Source organism: Megalops cyprinoides, chromosome 15 (assembly GCF_013368585.1).
Source record: "Megalops cyprinoides isolate fMegCyp1 chromosome 15, fMegCyp1.pri, whole genome shotgun sequence".
Lineage (NCBI taxonomy): Eukaryota > Metazoa > Chordata > Actinopteri > Elopiformes > Megalopidae > Megalops > Megalops cyprinoides.
This window is the reverse complement of record NC_050597.1, coordinates 14662578-14677758: the sequence shown is the minus strand read 5'-3', so window position 1 is coordinate 14677758 and position 15181 is coordinate 14662578. Positions and strand designations below refer to the sequence as shown.

At 37.8% G+C, this 15181-nt stretch overlaps 1 protein-coding gene across 1 annotated transcript in view; it reads right to left on the bottom strand.

The window, feature by feature from the left end:
• Positions 1 to 3032: 3032 nt before the first annotated feature.
• The window catches only part of si:dkey-103j14.5 (isoaspartyl peptidase/L-asparaginase), a 31987-nt gene continuing 19838 nt past the window's right edge, over positions 3033 to 15181 (bottom strand). Inside the window, exons 5-7 of the mRNA XM_036547499.1 lie at positions 11636 to 11754; positions 9470 to 9580; positions 3033 to 3241 (exon numbers count right to left, since the gene is read on the bottom strand). Coding sequence (XP_036403392.1) covers positions 3033 to 3241; positions 9470 to 9580; positions 11636 to 11754 — 439 coding nt within the window. The remainder of the gene's footprint in view (positions 3242 to 9469; positions 9581 to 11635; positions 11755 to 15181) is intronic.

Sequence of the window (15181 nt, the reverse complement as noted above, 5' to 3'; positions counted from 1 at the left end):
GCCAACCAAGAAAACACAGCCTAATGGCTTTTCCCTATGCACCTCATGGTATAAAACTTGTAGCCATTGTGCATGTACCATGTCAGACTGTTATAGGTTATAGTTATTATTATGACCAGAATTGAAATACTTACAGTGTTGTCAAATCATCCACATAATGAGACAAACACTGAACGGTTTTGGAATGCTTCTTTGATGAACAATTGATTAAAAACATAAAATTATGAGATTCTAACAATAAATTTGCAAATCATTCATATTTTTATTTAACATAATTGAATGGTTAAATAGTAATTGTTATTGGTGGTCGTAAACAGCAATCAATAACATAACCACAGTCAAATATTTTAACAAACAGCTATCACCAAATAAAATATTACACCAGGATATTTGCCACTCTCAATACCACGCGAGCACAACATATTCAACATTACCCGCAATGCTGGAAATTGAAAAGTTAATGTCATTTAAGCCAGATCCGTAAGCATGACTATTACGTTTGATGCAAACAATCACTGGAAAATCCGATGTCTTCTTCACTAAAGCATACCTTGCACCTGAAGTGCAGTTCTTTCATGCAGTCTTTAATGTGACAGGTGTCTGACTGAGACCATTGTGTGGATTGTCAGTGCATAGCACGAATCATCTGCATGTGACAGTGAAATTTGTCCAGGCATTACAAACTAATCAAGGTAATGGTGAAAATACCTTTAACAAATCAAATGAGTTTTGAGTTCAATGTAATTCTATTACTCACCCTTCTTGTAAAGCATCCTCTCCAGAAGGACCCTCTGCATACAATGTAATATAACATGCATACGTGTGGCCTTTTTTATGCTGCTGTCCTCCCCTGACCTTGCCACTGTTGCTATTGTCCTTGTTCGTGAGAATGAAAGTGTTCCGCAACACTAGGAGGAATACACTTTTGAAGGTAGTGTGGTAATGCATCCTGATGGGCCATTACACAGTCACACCTTCTTCACATCTACATCTCATTGGACCCTGTTCACTGGTCCACTTGTGCTGCTTTCTGGTTGTTTATGCTGTCAAAATACCACAGTGGTGCCGGCCCAGCCTCTTTTGACTTGCACTTCTTTATTATCATTGTGTCAGAAACTTGTGTTTGTGCCATTAAAATCAGTGTTAAAAAAACAGCAGATCTTGTTACAAAATGACAAGATCAAGGAACTTGAAATGTTAGTCATGGACTACTCTTGTTATGCTTCAGTCACTTCAACGGTAATATTTTCACATTCAAAGAACTCACATGAATGCACACAACTCCAAAACGTTTGAAACTACCAGTGTTTATTTATAAGTGATTTAGTACAAAAATGTAAATCGGACTGACAGAGATGGTGGTGGACATTTTAGCAGAAGACTACAGAACTAAACAATTCAATAATGAATCCATGTAAAATTTTACTCAAGCCTACTCAGTGGGTGCCAGTGGAATCAAATGAACCAACCCTCACATTTTGCACTTCAAACAGCATTAAACCCTAATTAGGGGAATTCATGTTAATATCCATATCTGGGGAATAAACAGATTAATGGTCAACACATCCATGCTGACAAAGAAAATTAAATTTAATGAACAGCTATGTTCCTAAACATCAGATGAGACTGATAAGAATGGGATTCAATCAAAACTGACAGGCCATCTTAAGGGAAAATGCAATGAGTCTGTATAAAAAGTATAGCTGGATTCAATAACATCAGCTTTATCTAAACAATGGTCAACCATATGCTCATACAGGTCAGCCTTATGATAATTACGACTTAAAATGCAGGAAAGAGGAAAACATGTGGCCTGAAATTATGCATTGTCACATTGGAGGCTTTTTTAAACAACAACTGACAGCTTCAGTTTAAAGACATTTTTCAATACCCAGTGCTATAACCCCATATTAAAATGTGTCCTATGCTCATAAAAATAAAAAGGCTTGGAAGGAACGGTGGAATTAATTGAGGAATGCTGTGTCATACCTGGTTTGTGCATTATTATAACAATAAATCACGAAGCTGATATAGTCATTCCCACTTTTTGTCTTCATTGTGACGGTTCCACAAGCTTGCCATTCTGTCAAAATGTCTCATTTGTAAGTGAAAATGAAAGTGATCAAAGCAGGATATGTAGATGTGAGTTAAACAGTGAGTTGGGTGAAAAGAAGGCACAACAATTAAGCTGTCTTTCAAAATGGGAGTTGAATAATTTTACATCATAACATTGCATCTGTAATGAGTACAAATAGTGGGGCTAATATGGCTTAAAGGCAACAGTATCAAGAAAATGTAGTTAGGCAAAAAAATGGCTACCTGAGATATCTGCTTAGCATGTTGAAAATGCGTTAATATGGGTATAAACAATAGAAAAGATGCGAGTGTGTTGTTCGTGTAAATAAATCATTATGTTTTAGAATACAACCAAAACATGCCATAGCATTCAACTAAATGACCTGTCTGAAGGATTGACATCTGTCTTTTAGTCAGATCATGTGTAATGAAGATTTAGTTTTCATGTCTTTATTTTCATGAAATATTATTGCATAGAATGTTACCTTGCATTATTAATTCCATGGTATAATAACTTATTACTGCTGTGTAAGACATGCTAATCACTTGTAAATATAGAGAACACTGCTTATCTAACCGATCCGTGAAGTTCCAACCAAACCAACTCTTTAAGTTCTGAGAGGGCAGGGATGTTTACAAATGCATGTCCAATATGATGCAATCTATGTTATTAATTGTCTTCATCAGCTATGACATCTGCCCTCCTGGCCTGAAACTTTTTCACAGCTCACTGATGCCACTTTTTTTTAAAATACATTTTCAATTAAACTTGACTTTTCCTTATGATGAGCTTGTGGTTTTGACTGAATGCAGGTATGAGCACCTTCATACATCAGCAATATGGATCATACTGTATATGTAAGTAGGAATTGTGCAGGAGAGCATTTTACACCCTTCCCAGTAAACTATGATGAAGATACTACTGTGGAATTCCTATCTAAGACTGGATGAAGACACTACTGTGGAAGTTTTTCCTGGAACATTTCCTCTGGGTTGAGACCATACCAAAGCACCTCTCCGTCCACCGCTGCCCAGGCCATGCGCTCGGTGGTGAACTCTGCTGCCCAGTCTCCGGTTCTGGCCACTGCGATTACCCCACCTCCACCTTGGACTCGCTCACCCATGTACTGCAGACAGGATTTCACAGCCTCGGAAGGCACCTTTCCTGTTTGAGAGACAGAGGAAAACAGATGAACTTCAGGCAGCTGTCGAAGAGTTCAGAGACAAGTACTGGTCAGTTGTAGAGCAGCGATTTCTTATGGAGGGGAATGCATCTCACACAACATTAGTCTTTTGAACAGCAAAGCCTTATTTCCAGTCTGAATAAAGCCCAAAATAAATCTTGTGATACACACATAATTTCACTTCCCTGGAATGGGGTTGTGTAGTTATACATATGTGCAGTTGTGTAGTTATGCAGTATACCACTGAGTTAATATAATTCAATACAACCCACCAGTTATTACAATTAGGTCTGAAAGAATACCTGTAACATCTGTTGACAGCACTCTGTGGCCCTGTGATATATGCCCTGAGTCCCCCTTTGTGCAGACAACAGAATAACAGATATAGCTCATCGTGGCTCATTCCTTATTTCAACTAAAATCTTGACTTTTTAAAATTGAATATCTACACAAACAATATTTGCAGAGTGCAACCCACTTGGACAGGTGCACAATGTATTATTTCTTCCTCAAAATGAAACAAAACAAATGTACAATAACCCTGAGGAATATGATGTAACCTTCTTCCTTCAGATCCTGAAATTAATGCCAGTTTGTGGCAAACAAGAAGCCTGCATTATTGTGTTTATGAGAAATAAGTTCCACTGTCTCTGGAAACTTGGATTTTGTCTGGCCTCATTAAGATCACTACGAAACCTAATGGAACAACGTCTGACTCAACAGATATCCATACTGGTGTGAAGACTTTAGCTTCAAATATAGCAACAAAAAAAACTCAGAGAAAGCAGTGGAGCAGTGTTCAGCTATGTGCTAAGTTTTGCTGCAGAAAATACATTTAATTCAAAACAAAGAGGGAGACTGTGTCGCCTCTATCAGCAGCTTGAAGAGAAAGTATACATACAAAAAACAAAACTGCAACTTCCTGCATTCCCCTGATCCTTGCCAGGAGACACTCTGACAAACAATAGACCTGCTGACCCCTCTGCCAACATTTCCTCATTATCTAGCAACCACAGCAGCCATTTGTATAGAACCTTCTTCCTCTATAATACCAATTAAAATGATTGGCAAGCCTGGCAACTAGCCAACAGAACATTTGCATTAATTTAAGGTGGTTACACAAACCTGTCGTTTCCATCCATGTGTGGCTCACAGGCAAATGCCCCCCTCCCCCACCCCACTGCCCCCCACCCCCCAAGATCACACCACACAACTTCAATGAGGGGGTTGTAATCCAAGTCTCAAAACAAAGACGTTTGAGGAGAAAATGTTTAGACCGATGGAAAACTAATTCCCTGCCTGGGTGTCACAGAGCTTCCTGTCAGAAATCTGAAAGGCTTATATGTCATCACCAATGCACATATACCCACTTCTGGATTTCCACTTAGATAAGATTGTGTTCACATATGAAGTTCAAAGTTACACATTACTTTCAAACTCATTGGTAGCACTGTGTACCTGATTTTTATCTTCTAACGTTGAAGTTGATCATCACCAGTGTGTATGTTGAATTTATGTTGAATTTATGTTTTTTCATAAACTCTATGCAGGTAGCCCACAATCCAGAAGGTAAGCAGGAAAAGAGTCCAGAATGAAGAAAGTCTGACCACCTATTTATCATTTATTGTTCACCACCATGCATCATGCAACAAAACATGGAATATGTACATATACTGTATATATTTTACTGCTGTAGATTATGGAGAGAAATTGAGTGAAACGACTAGCATTATTCCTTCCTCCTGGTACAATACAAACAAATGCAAAGGTCATGTCCTCACTTGATTTATCATTAGACTATGGGCTCTCACTCCTTTGCCCAGAAGAAAAGGGGAGGTGGGCATAAATGTTATTGCTTTCAAATTTCACCTCTTTCCTTGAAGCGACTTGCCCTACTACCTTGTCAAAGCAAAAGGTGGTTTTTGCTCACATACGCTACTGAGTTCAAAATCAAGAGAACAACTGAAGCTCCCTTCAAGGCAAATGTGCATATGGCAATACAGCCTTAGCAAACATGTGGGTCTGCACATAAACAGGTGCATGTACCTTAAACGGCAATGAATTTAATTGAAATTCAGAAAGTCCACATTCACGCTGAAATAAATTATTTTTCCATTTTCTTCACATAATGTCAGAATATTATGAGGAAATGCAATCTGGCCCCTCAATAAATGAAAAAGTTTAGGAAACTCCAGAGACACCTGAAAATACAATTTGATTGAGGTAAAAGTTCCAAATGATCACCAATTAATTCTGAATGGATACAAGAGCATCAGGAAAATAATCACAAGATAAGCAATTGGCAGTCAAATGAGGCTCCATATCCATTATATTAGTCAGGCAACAATGCAATTTGAATGCAATTATCTTCCACTGTGGGGACAAACCTACTTGAAATGCTGCCTTGACTGACAGAAATCTCTGCTAAAGCACTGCAAGTACAATAAGAACAATCCTTATCTCTGCAAGTATTTTTGCTTTAGAGGTTTTTGAACTGACTTGTGGAACTCAGCAGTGTGCTCTTAGAGTCAGCAAGAAAGGTTGAATGCCATTGTAAAACAGAAGGAAACACACTTTAACCTTTGTTACAGATGACATTGTTGAACAGAGGTTATGGAAACGACTTGTGACTGATTTGAACACCGTGTTACAAAAGACACTGCTTTTATAACTAAGTAAGAAAAAATAACCTTACTTCAGCATGTATTCAGGTGTATGCAGTGTAAACAGAAAATACATAAATTAAAAGCTATTTCAGTTACCATAGATAATGGCATTTACAAAGCAATTAAAGCTAGTAGGTAAACGTAATTACATGCATGAAAGAACCACACCCTAGGTTTTATTTTTATAAAGATGAAGCTAAAAAGTCAAGCTTTTGGCAAACTAGCACACTGCCACAGTACCAAACACAGCACAATCTACTTCTATTAAGAAAATAGAGGCATTGACTAGCAACTCCAGTCTGATTAACTTATTTAACTAAAATGCAGGGTGCTTAGCCAACTGCACCACCGCATCCTTATTCCTTTTTTGCCTTTGTTGTTGTTTCAAGTTCAACTGTTCTTGATGGCCAACAACAAATTTTCAAAAAGGAAAATTACAAAAAGGTCACAGAAAATGGAGTCAGTACACACTTATCGCTATATTTCACAAAAACAAGCATTTACTAGATAACAGAAGGAATGAAAATGACTGGAATTCACCAATTTGGATAATTTCGAAATTCAGCGTGCCTCTGAATTATTGGTGACAAAGAGTGAGAGCTATTATAATGCTTTTCCATGAAGGTGCAAAAGTAGTCCATCCAACAATTATTTCTACATATGCTGGGGGCAATTCCTACTGTCCTCAGTCTGGTGGGAGCCTAAACAGTAAGTGGTAAAAGGCAGAGGAAAATGAAGTGGCGCATAGGGATATAGGCCTACAAGAGACCTGCAGTGGTTTCTTTTATCTCTGAGGCTAATCAAGTCCTTAGGTGTTTTGATCCAAATGCAGTTCCCTTTTACATCTGCCTGGGCAAATATTCCAATGACCCTATTGGATGTGAGAAGAATAGTAATGAAAGCACTCTTTAGTCTGTTTTTTGCCCTTCAATTTTAAGGAAAGATATTGGATGGATAGATGGGGCAGCAGTGTAGCAGTGGTTAAGGAGCTGGACCCGAAAGGTTGCTGGTTCAATTCTCCAACAGGGCACTGTTGCCGTATTCTTGAACAAGGTACTTAACCCACAATTGCCTCAGTAAATATCCAGCTGTATAAATGGATAACATTGTAAAAAACTGTAACCTATGAATGTCACTCTGGTTAAGAGCATCTGCTAAATGCCAATAATGTAATGGATATCATACCTTTAAGTAGAATACAAGCTCTATCATTTGCAATCATTATACTGGTCTCCTTTAAAGTATAGTCGCTGTATTGTATAAAACCCCAAGTCAATTCTCAATGAAACACTGTCACTCATTACAATGATCCACTAATCTGGAATGGAAACTGTCTGTTTCAACTATCAGTTCATCCGTGTAAAAGAGAAAGTTAAGTGCATCTAGGAAATTAATGTCTGTGAGTAAGCACAAAGATGACTGCAGATGTTTAAACAAATCTATCTAATTTAAGCTAACTCTAAGATAAAACTTTATAAGATATAGATTAGCTTTAGGAAAATCTGTTGTCAGTTGTTAAAATGCACTTGAACAATGAATTAATGCATGTGTAAATGACACCTCTCAGGAGCAGTGAAAGTGTTAAGCAGGTTTTCCAAGTGCAGAGCAGCATTTTCTATACCCTCTGAATAATTTGATGCCAATTGAAAGTCCTTTTCAAGGTGTGCTGTATTTGTGTCCTTTTTCTTTCCCAGTGATGACTTTATCTATCAAGCCTGAGATAAATAGAATCAAGATTACTTTGCAGAGATGAAGCATGTGGCACATTCATGACACTGAAGTCTTATGTTCCCAGAGTGCTTATTTTAAGTGCTACCCGTTCCCTTCCTTGCATGATAACTTTCCCTATTCATTCCCTTTGCAGAATTCCCTACGCATTTTTAAAACTGTGCTGAATATGTATATATATATATATATATATATATATATATATATATATATATATATATATATATATATGGTGATCTTAATAGTGGTGAAATAAACAATGTAACTGACTCTCATTTGCAGAGTGGCTTTCCTTCAAGAGGAATGCATGGTTATACAAAATGTCTGAAATACTGAAAATGAATAAGGAAACTTTGAGATGGCTGATAGAACTGATAGAAGGCCAGGACCTTATCAAGCTCATAGAGCCATGTTTCTAACAATGCACCCATTAATATCTTGATATTGGCTGATGATTTCATTTTCTATAGCTTTACAGAGCCTCCAGATATTTTCCACTCCAAAACAGGAAACAGTAATTAACTATTTAAATTATAAAATGCCTTTAATTAACAGACGCTATCGAGAAAAGGAAGTAAAATGGCCTCATTAACTATTCATTTCACCATTCCTGCAATGAGTATGCCCATAATTGACAGCGCATTTGTTCCAAACGCCTCTTGATATTGAATCTCATACTCAACAGCCCTGGCATCTGGTTCTCGCCAGAGGAGGATAATTAAATTTCAGAACAATGCAAAAAAAAAAGTGGCAATCCATCATGTCACACTTATGAAGGGAACCCTGAGCTGCTGGATGGCTGCTGATGGAATGTCTCGGTAAAGCGCAACAATTACATCGGCTTAATACGTTTTTAGTCCAAATACAGGAGAGGGCCATCCTGAGTCACCAGTTGGGATCTCATAAATTGATAATAAATACAGCCATTCCCAGAGGGCAGCTGTACACTGCCTTGTTTCCTTGCGCTCGGCTTTCTTGGTGATTTGTATGGTGGTTTTAGGTTTCAGACAGGGTGCTGCGAACGAGGAAGCCGTCAGACAGGGGTACATCAATCCATTACCTGCACAGCAAACAAACCGGATTAAATCCTTCCATTTATCTTGCTAATCTGCCCTGTGCCACTCTCCACAGAGGTTCTGATCTTCACAAGAACACAATGATAGTAATATTCACCTCCTGCCTATCACTGTGATGCTCACTGTCTGTCACACCAAAAGCACGAAATACTACAAAATTAATCATCCAAATATAGGTGAAACAAATTAATTGCTAAATAATGCTGACACATTTATATAATCCGAACATATTGAGAAAAAACTAGCAGCAGAAGAGATTTTATCCTTGCAGTCAATCTTTTATCACTTATCTCTGTCACTTTTATCTGTTGTATATTTGCTTAATGTCTCCAGAGGCGTGGCTCTGAATGCAAGAATCCTATTTGACTTGATGCACCAAAGTCCTACATCTGTGCAAATTCATTTCCTTTTATGAAACCACTTACAAAGCCATTATAATGAATTGATGTACACCGCCTCACAAAGATTATTTTTGAAATGAGACGGAACATTGCAGCAGAGATTTCAGTCGCACGAGAGCTGTTTTTACCATTAAAACAGCCACATTAGCTATCACCCATGGGTTACATTCATACCACACGTCAACAGCAATGATGAAAGGTTTGTTGACCACCGGAGTCTTGGGAGCGAGAGTATTGTTTCATCCTGAAGGTTACACAATGTGCATGTTCCCGAGAAATGTGCATTGTTCACTACCCACACATAAATAAGAGATAAGGATGGTAACAGTAGGCATTACCTTGCTCCATGTGGAAGATGACACGGCTGGCCAAAGTCACTTTCATTATGGACTCTCCATGGCCGGTGCAGGAGACAGCGCCACTATGATTATCTGCATACCCACCACATCCTGTTTCACAGACAAATCCAGAAAAACAAAATGTCCCTAACTACCATAATACCAAACCATAATTACCAAAACATAACCTTGACATAAACATAACTTTCCTCTACAGAAAAAAAAAACATGCTAATTTTTTTTTCTGTGTACATTACACTTTTTTTCACAGATAAGCTAGAGGCAGGCTGACCTGGTCAGTTCATTTTCCACTCAGCCTGCTGTGACATGTTCTGGTCTATGTTCATTTGAGTTATGAGCGAAGTCAACAAGTAGTAACTTCATTTCTACTGTCAGCCAACAACGTGGGAGAAGACAGTAAACAAGAAACAGGTAAAATGGAACAAGAAACAGGTAAAATGGGCTCCTACTCGTGCTGCTTTGCTTTTTGATTTACAGTGGCAAAGGAACATTAAAGTAAAATGCTAAATTCAGACGACACAGATTTTGACTCCTTTACATTAATTGGTTTAAAAATGGATATCCACTAAACTGAGGCCCACTTATCCACGACTCACAAAGCTTAGATTTTACAATTCCTCCATACACAATCGAATACTTACTGAAGAAATGTAGTATCTTGTAGCTTAGCAAGTATCTTTTTCAAGGCTACAACTGCACCCCATAAAAATGATTTATTAAGAATATATTTTAGACAATATACTTTTTAGATCAATAACTGTACTGAAAATATGTAAATAACTGCTGTTGTGGTTTATTGCAATGGTATATTTCTGGTTTGCATGAATGAATTTAAATGTACTTGCAATATATTGTTGCACTGAACAACATATTTCTCAATATAATATATTTCATTTTCATATACGCAGTGCATACGCAGCAGGGAATCAAACCTTCAATCATTTTGTTATGAGCCCTGTTTCTTATCCACTACAGCACACTGTGCTCCGTAACAACTACAGCACAAAGTGCTTAAATCACATGCTGTTTATATATGAACCATACATTTTAAGATTAATAACTGATGAACCACAGAGTCCCCCAGCATTACTGTTTTAATCTCTCAAACTGAAAGCTTGGCACATGGGTGACATGCAGTATGTTCCCTCACAGCTGGTAAGCTTGTTCCGTCCCTTGCAAGTCAGACATTAAATAAAAATTGCAAGAGACTCTTCTGGCAATATTTATGGTATGACTCCAACCTCTGTCTCAATCTTTGTGGAATGGATTTTAGCTGCTACCAAAAATTGCCTCAGAGAATTTCCAAAAAAAAAAAAAAAAAAATCATAGGACAAAGTATGACGTACAAATACGGGCATGTGTGCATACGCAAATATAATGCCAGAGGAACAGTGATTATTCTCCTTCAAATTCTGTGGCATATGTGCCTATCAAATTGTAGTTTGGTGTGGATGGAAATCTGAAAGGCAAATTCAGGCAAATGAAAAGGTAGGTTTCAATTTGGATTAAGTGCTCTGCATACAGGAAAAGAAATGCTCTCCATTATTTTCCTGTGTGTGACTCCTGGAGAGTGTTTCTTTTCCGCTTTGAGAGACAGCCTCATTTTTTCTCTGTGAACATAGGTTTGTAGCAGGTCCCATGTAGTTTCACTTTGTGTTTTATGGATAATTAATCTTACTGTTTGCATCCACTATTGGAAAATTTAAGAAAGCAATTAGTGTCATGAGGAAAAAATAAAGAGGGCCTAGTGACCAAATATCTGAGTGATTGCACAGTGATTCCTTGTGTGTATTTCCACACAAAGATGAGGCATCATCCATAAAATGCACTGCATTAAAACTGAAATACGGTTCTTGAAAAGAATGAGGTCAGAATTCATATCATGCTGCTCACGTCAGAGTCCAAAGACAGCAGCAGATTTTTATGTATGAATATAACTTCTGAATTCTGTGACTTTGGGCCAGATTCTAAAAGTAGAAACAAACCCCAAACACAGATGGCACATCTGGGGTGGGGTGAACTACATATGGCTTTGTTAAAAGCTTGCAAATCAAACCATCTTTCATTTAATTTAGCTGAAAAAGAAACCATGAATTAACTGACAGGAAAGGACAAACCAAAGAAATTATATTCCATATTACCTACCGATTATTGGCGAGTCTCCCACTCTGCCCACCATTTTGTTTCGGATTCCTCCAGTGGAAGTTGCACAGGCCACATTACCATAACAGTCCAAAGCAACTGCTCCAACCGTATCATGAGCCCTATAAAAAGTATTATTAGAATTAGCTTTCATAGCTTCGTAATTGTAAACTATAGAAACTGAATGTCATTCAAAGATAAAAATGTGACAGAAGATAAAGTGTCTGGCTCTCATGCTAGCCACCATGCATAACAGTGACTGTTTGGGACAATGTAAAAAGCCAGAATGAATATAAAATCCCATAAATTCAAATGCATACAAAAAGTTACAAAAAATAGTTTGTACTGACATTACCTATATACTTACTGGTACAAATGTTATAAGCTATTTTCAGTGGAAAATAAATAGTGGGCTAAGACGTAGCATCTTTGATATTAGTCCATAGTTTTGTGTTATGACACACAATATATCCATTGTTGTTTAAAAAGCAAAAAGGTAAAGATAATTCACATATAATACAAAACAGGAACATCAGAATACTGATCGGGAAAAGCTAGCTTTGCAAAAAAATTCTTTCAAGCAAATCAAACCTCATGCTGCCTTCCATTTTTGCTTTTCCTTGCATTTTTGCCATGCCTTTTGGATTTCATACAAATGTACACTGTAATTTTGATGCCAACAAGAAAACTTGAAGTGCTAGGGCATTAATGGTTGTCTCTCTAAAGCTGCCCAAAAGTCTGCTTCCTTGCAGCTGTTCTGCAAATGACCCATCATCATCTGTCAGCAGACAATGGCGGTAAGCCATGATAAATGCTTTGAAAAGCCTTAAGTATATGTGTATGTGTGTATATGTGTGTGTGTGTGTGTGTGTGTGTGTGTGTGTAGTTAGGCAACTCTCTCAGCAGGGTCACACAAATACCACACAAATCACTGGCTTCAAATGCATCCAGCACCCAGCAGTGCTAGAAGATATTTCTGGCTTGGCTCAGAGAAAGGAGAAAGGTGCAAATTTCCTCTTTGCGTTGTGCGTCCCACACCATTTCAGAACACCCTGACAAAACTCTCCCCCGTCCTTAAAAATGCACTCACATACACCGAATGAGGGGAAAATATATATCATTAAAGCGAAAATAGACAGGTTCTCTTCCAAAACCTCTTATGACACCAGAACCAACAGACTGCAGGTTTGTCGTGTATGTGCAGACAGAAGGTCAGTCATACATAGAAGACAACATGGGCAGTTAGAAAGTTCAGCAAAAACAACAAAATAGAAAATCAATAAGAATCCTAAAAGGTGGTCAAGGCATGTGGAATCCTGTAGTGTGATCAGTTGAATAGCACAAAATTCTGCAAGGCATTCTTGAGTGGTGACTGCATGGCAATTCAGTGCTTTTGTTCTTTTTTGCTACAAGTGAAAGCATTGTTGTAGTGTTGATTTTAAGGTAGCATAAGGTAGAGTCTGCATGTGAAACAGGCCAAGGCTATAGTTGTTTGTCTGGATTACTTAGGGTTATGGTTGTCAAAAAAATTAAACCTCAAACAAAAGCTTCTTCATAAGCTTCTGTTAAACATCGGTGTAAAATGCAAGAAAAAAAGAAAGAAATGTACCTGTCACAGATATTGTGTTGCAAAATGCAAAATAAAAATAGGAAAAGAATTTGATTTTTGCATTTAATGTTGGTGACAAATATATAAAAATGAGCTGTTTTCTCGTTTTAGCCATTAGGTTTCAGAAAAGAAGAACAAATGGATGCAAAGTACATGGACTCATGTGCCTCATTAACGCATGTACTGTAACCAAGCCCTATCAACCGCACTCTTTGCACTATTGACAAACTGTATATTTAAATTTTTATACAATACTCTCAATTTTTAAAGACAACACAGTTCACCTTGAAGGGTTGTGTTGTTTACCATACCTTGATTTTATTGGTACAACCCCTCCAGTTCATTTAATCAATTTTATTTTTTTGTTCCTGCCAGCAAGATAATTTGTTAAAACTGGAAGGCTTTAGAGCAAGGGTATTTTGGTTGTAGGAAAGGACTGGAGCTTTATGATATCAGTAGTTATTTAAAACCTAAAGCAATTATTTTTATATTCAACCTCATCTTTGCAATCAATTTCAGAATCTCAGTCACAGAGCCCTATCCACATTTCTTCAGAGTGCAGTCTGTGTCTGAGAGTCTGCAGATCATGCAGTCAAAACATAGCTTCTCATCCTCCAAGGAATGACCGTGGAAGAATGATTTTTGTTGCATGTTGGAGTACCACATTTTCACATTTTTCAGCCATTACCTCTGAATTAATCCATTTAATGTTCAATTATTTACTGTATAATTCATGGGAGCTAATTTGACCTCTGTGCCATAGAATGGTATGCTTGTTACACTCCCTTGCAGGCAAAATTTGATATCAACAAATACGCTCCATGATTGAAAAAAAGTCATTTGGACTGTGCTGTGCTAAAAACAATACCATGAGTAATGAATTTGATGCGGCATGGGAGAGGGCCACAGTTCAAGGGCAAAGAAAACAAATAACATCTAAGCTAATCTCTCAGTGAACTTGGCTGGTGACAGACCCCTCAAAGGGAATATTTGTCTGAACCAGTTGGGGTAAAATCGCTTGTCAGGTTCTTGAAGGGAGAAATCAATCAATTTTGACAGGTGGTTGATTGCTCTATTAAATCACTACAGAGAGTTTGATTTGGCTCATCAGCTCAGGTAAAAACAAAATTTAAAGGTGTTCGATGGTGAGCTGTATTCCAAAAACTTTTTAATCGAAGTCTTCAGCAGTAAATTGTTAAATATCTGTAAAAAACCTAATGGACCGTGCAGGCTGAAGAAATCAGAGATGATTTATCATTCCTTACAAACATTCTATTCTGTCATACTAGTGTGAGACATAGGAGTAATTCTGTTTTTCATGCAGGTAGTGGACTCTGACAGTCCCACTTTATTGCAAATTCTATAGCATTCTGAAAGCCATACAGCTTGCAAGTAAGAGGACTGAAAGTAACTGGTAACATAGCAGATGACGTTTGGCAAAGGAATATGACGCAAACTTGCACAATTCATTTAGGGCGAAGCCTCAGAGCAATGAATAACAAGGTCCAGGTGGTGCCATAACAAAGCTGGCATAGACCAATCATGTAAACAGTACACCCCCTAGCAGATGTGAGAGAGACACTGACTGGCAAAAAAAAAACCTTACTACCAGATATTACAGCAGTGGCACAGGTGCTAGAAATCGCCAGGGAGCACTAACTGAGACAGAGAATCTGCATTTCAGGTGGGTAGGTGCAGATATGCAGATATCATTGACAGCATCTACTCTAAAAAATGCCTAGTGGGGAATGGCTCGGCCCCTAATTATGGTTGGCGTTAAACACAGTAAATGTATTTTTTAATGGATCTTCCACCCTCTGTCAGCAAACCTAGCTGTGCATTGTCATCTTCCCTGATATTATTTACGGCCAGAGTTGGCCCATCTTGGCAGAAGGGACTCTGCCAAATAGGTCTAAATGAACACTAAGGGTAGCTGAGTT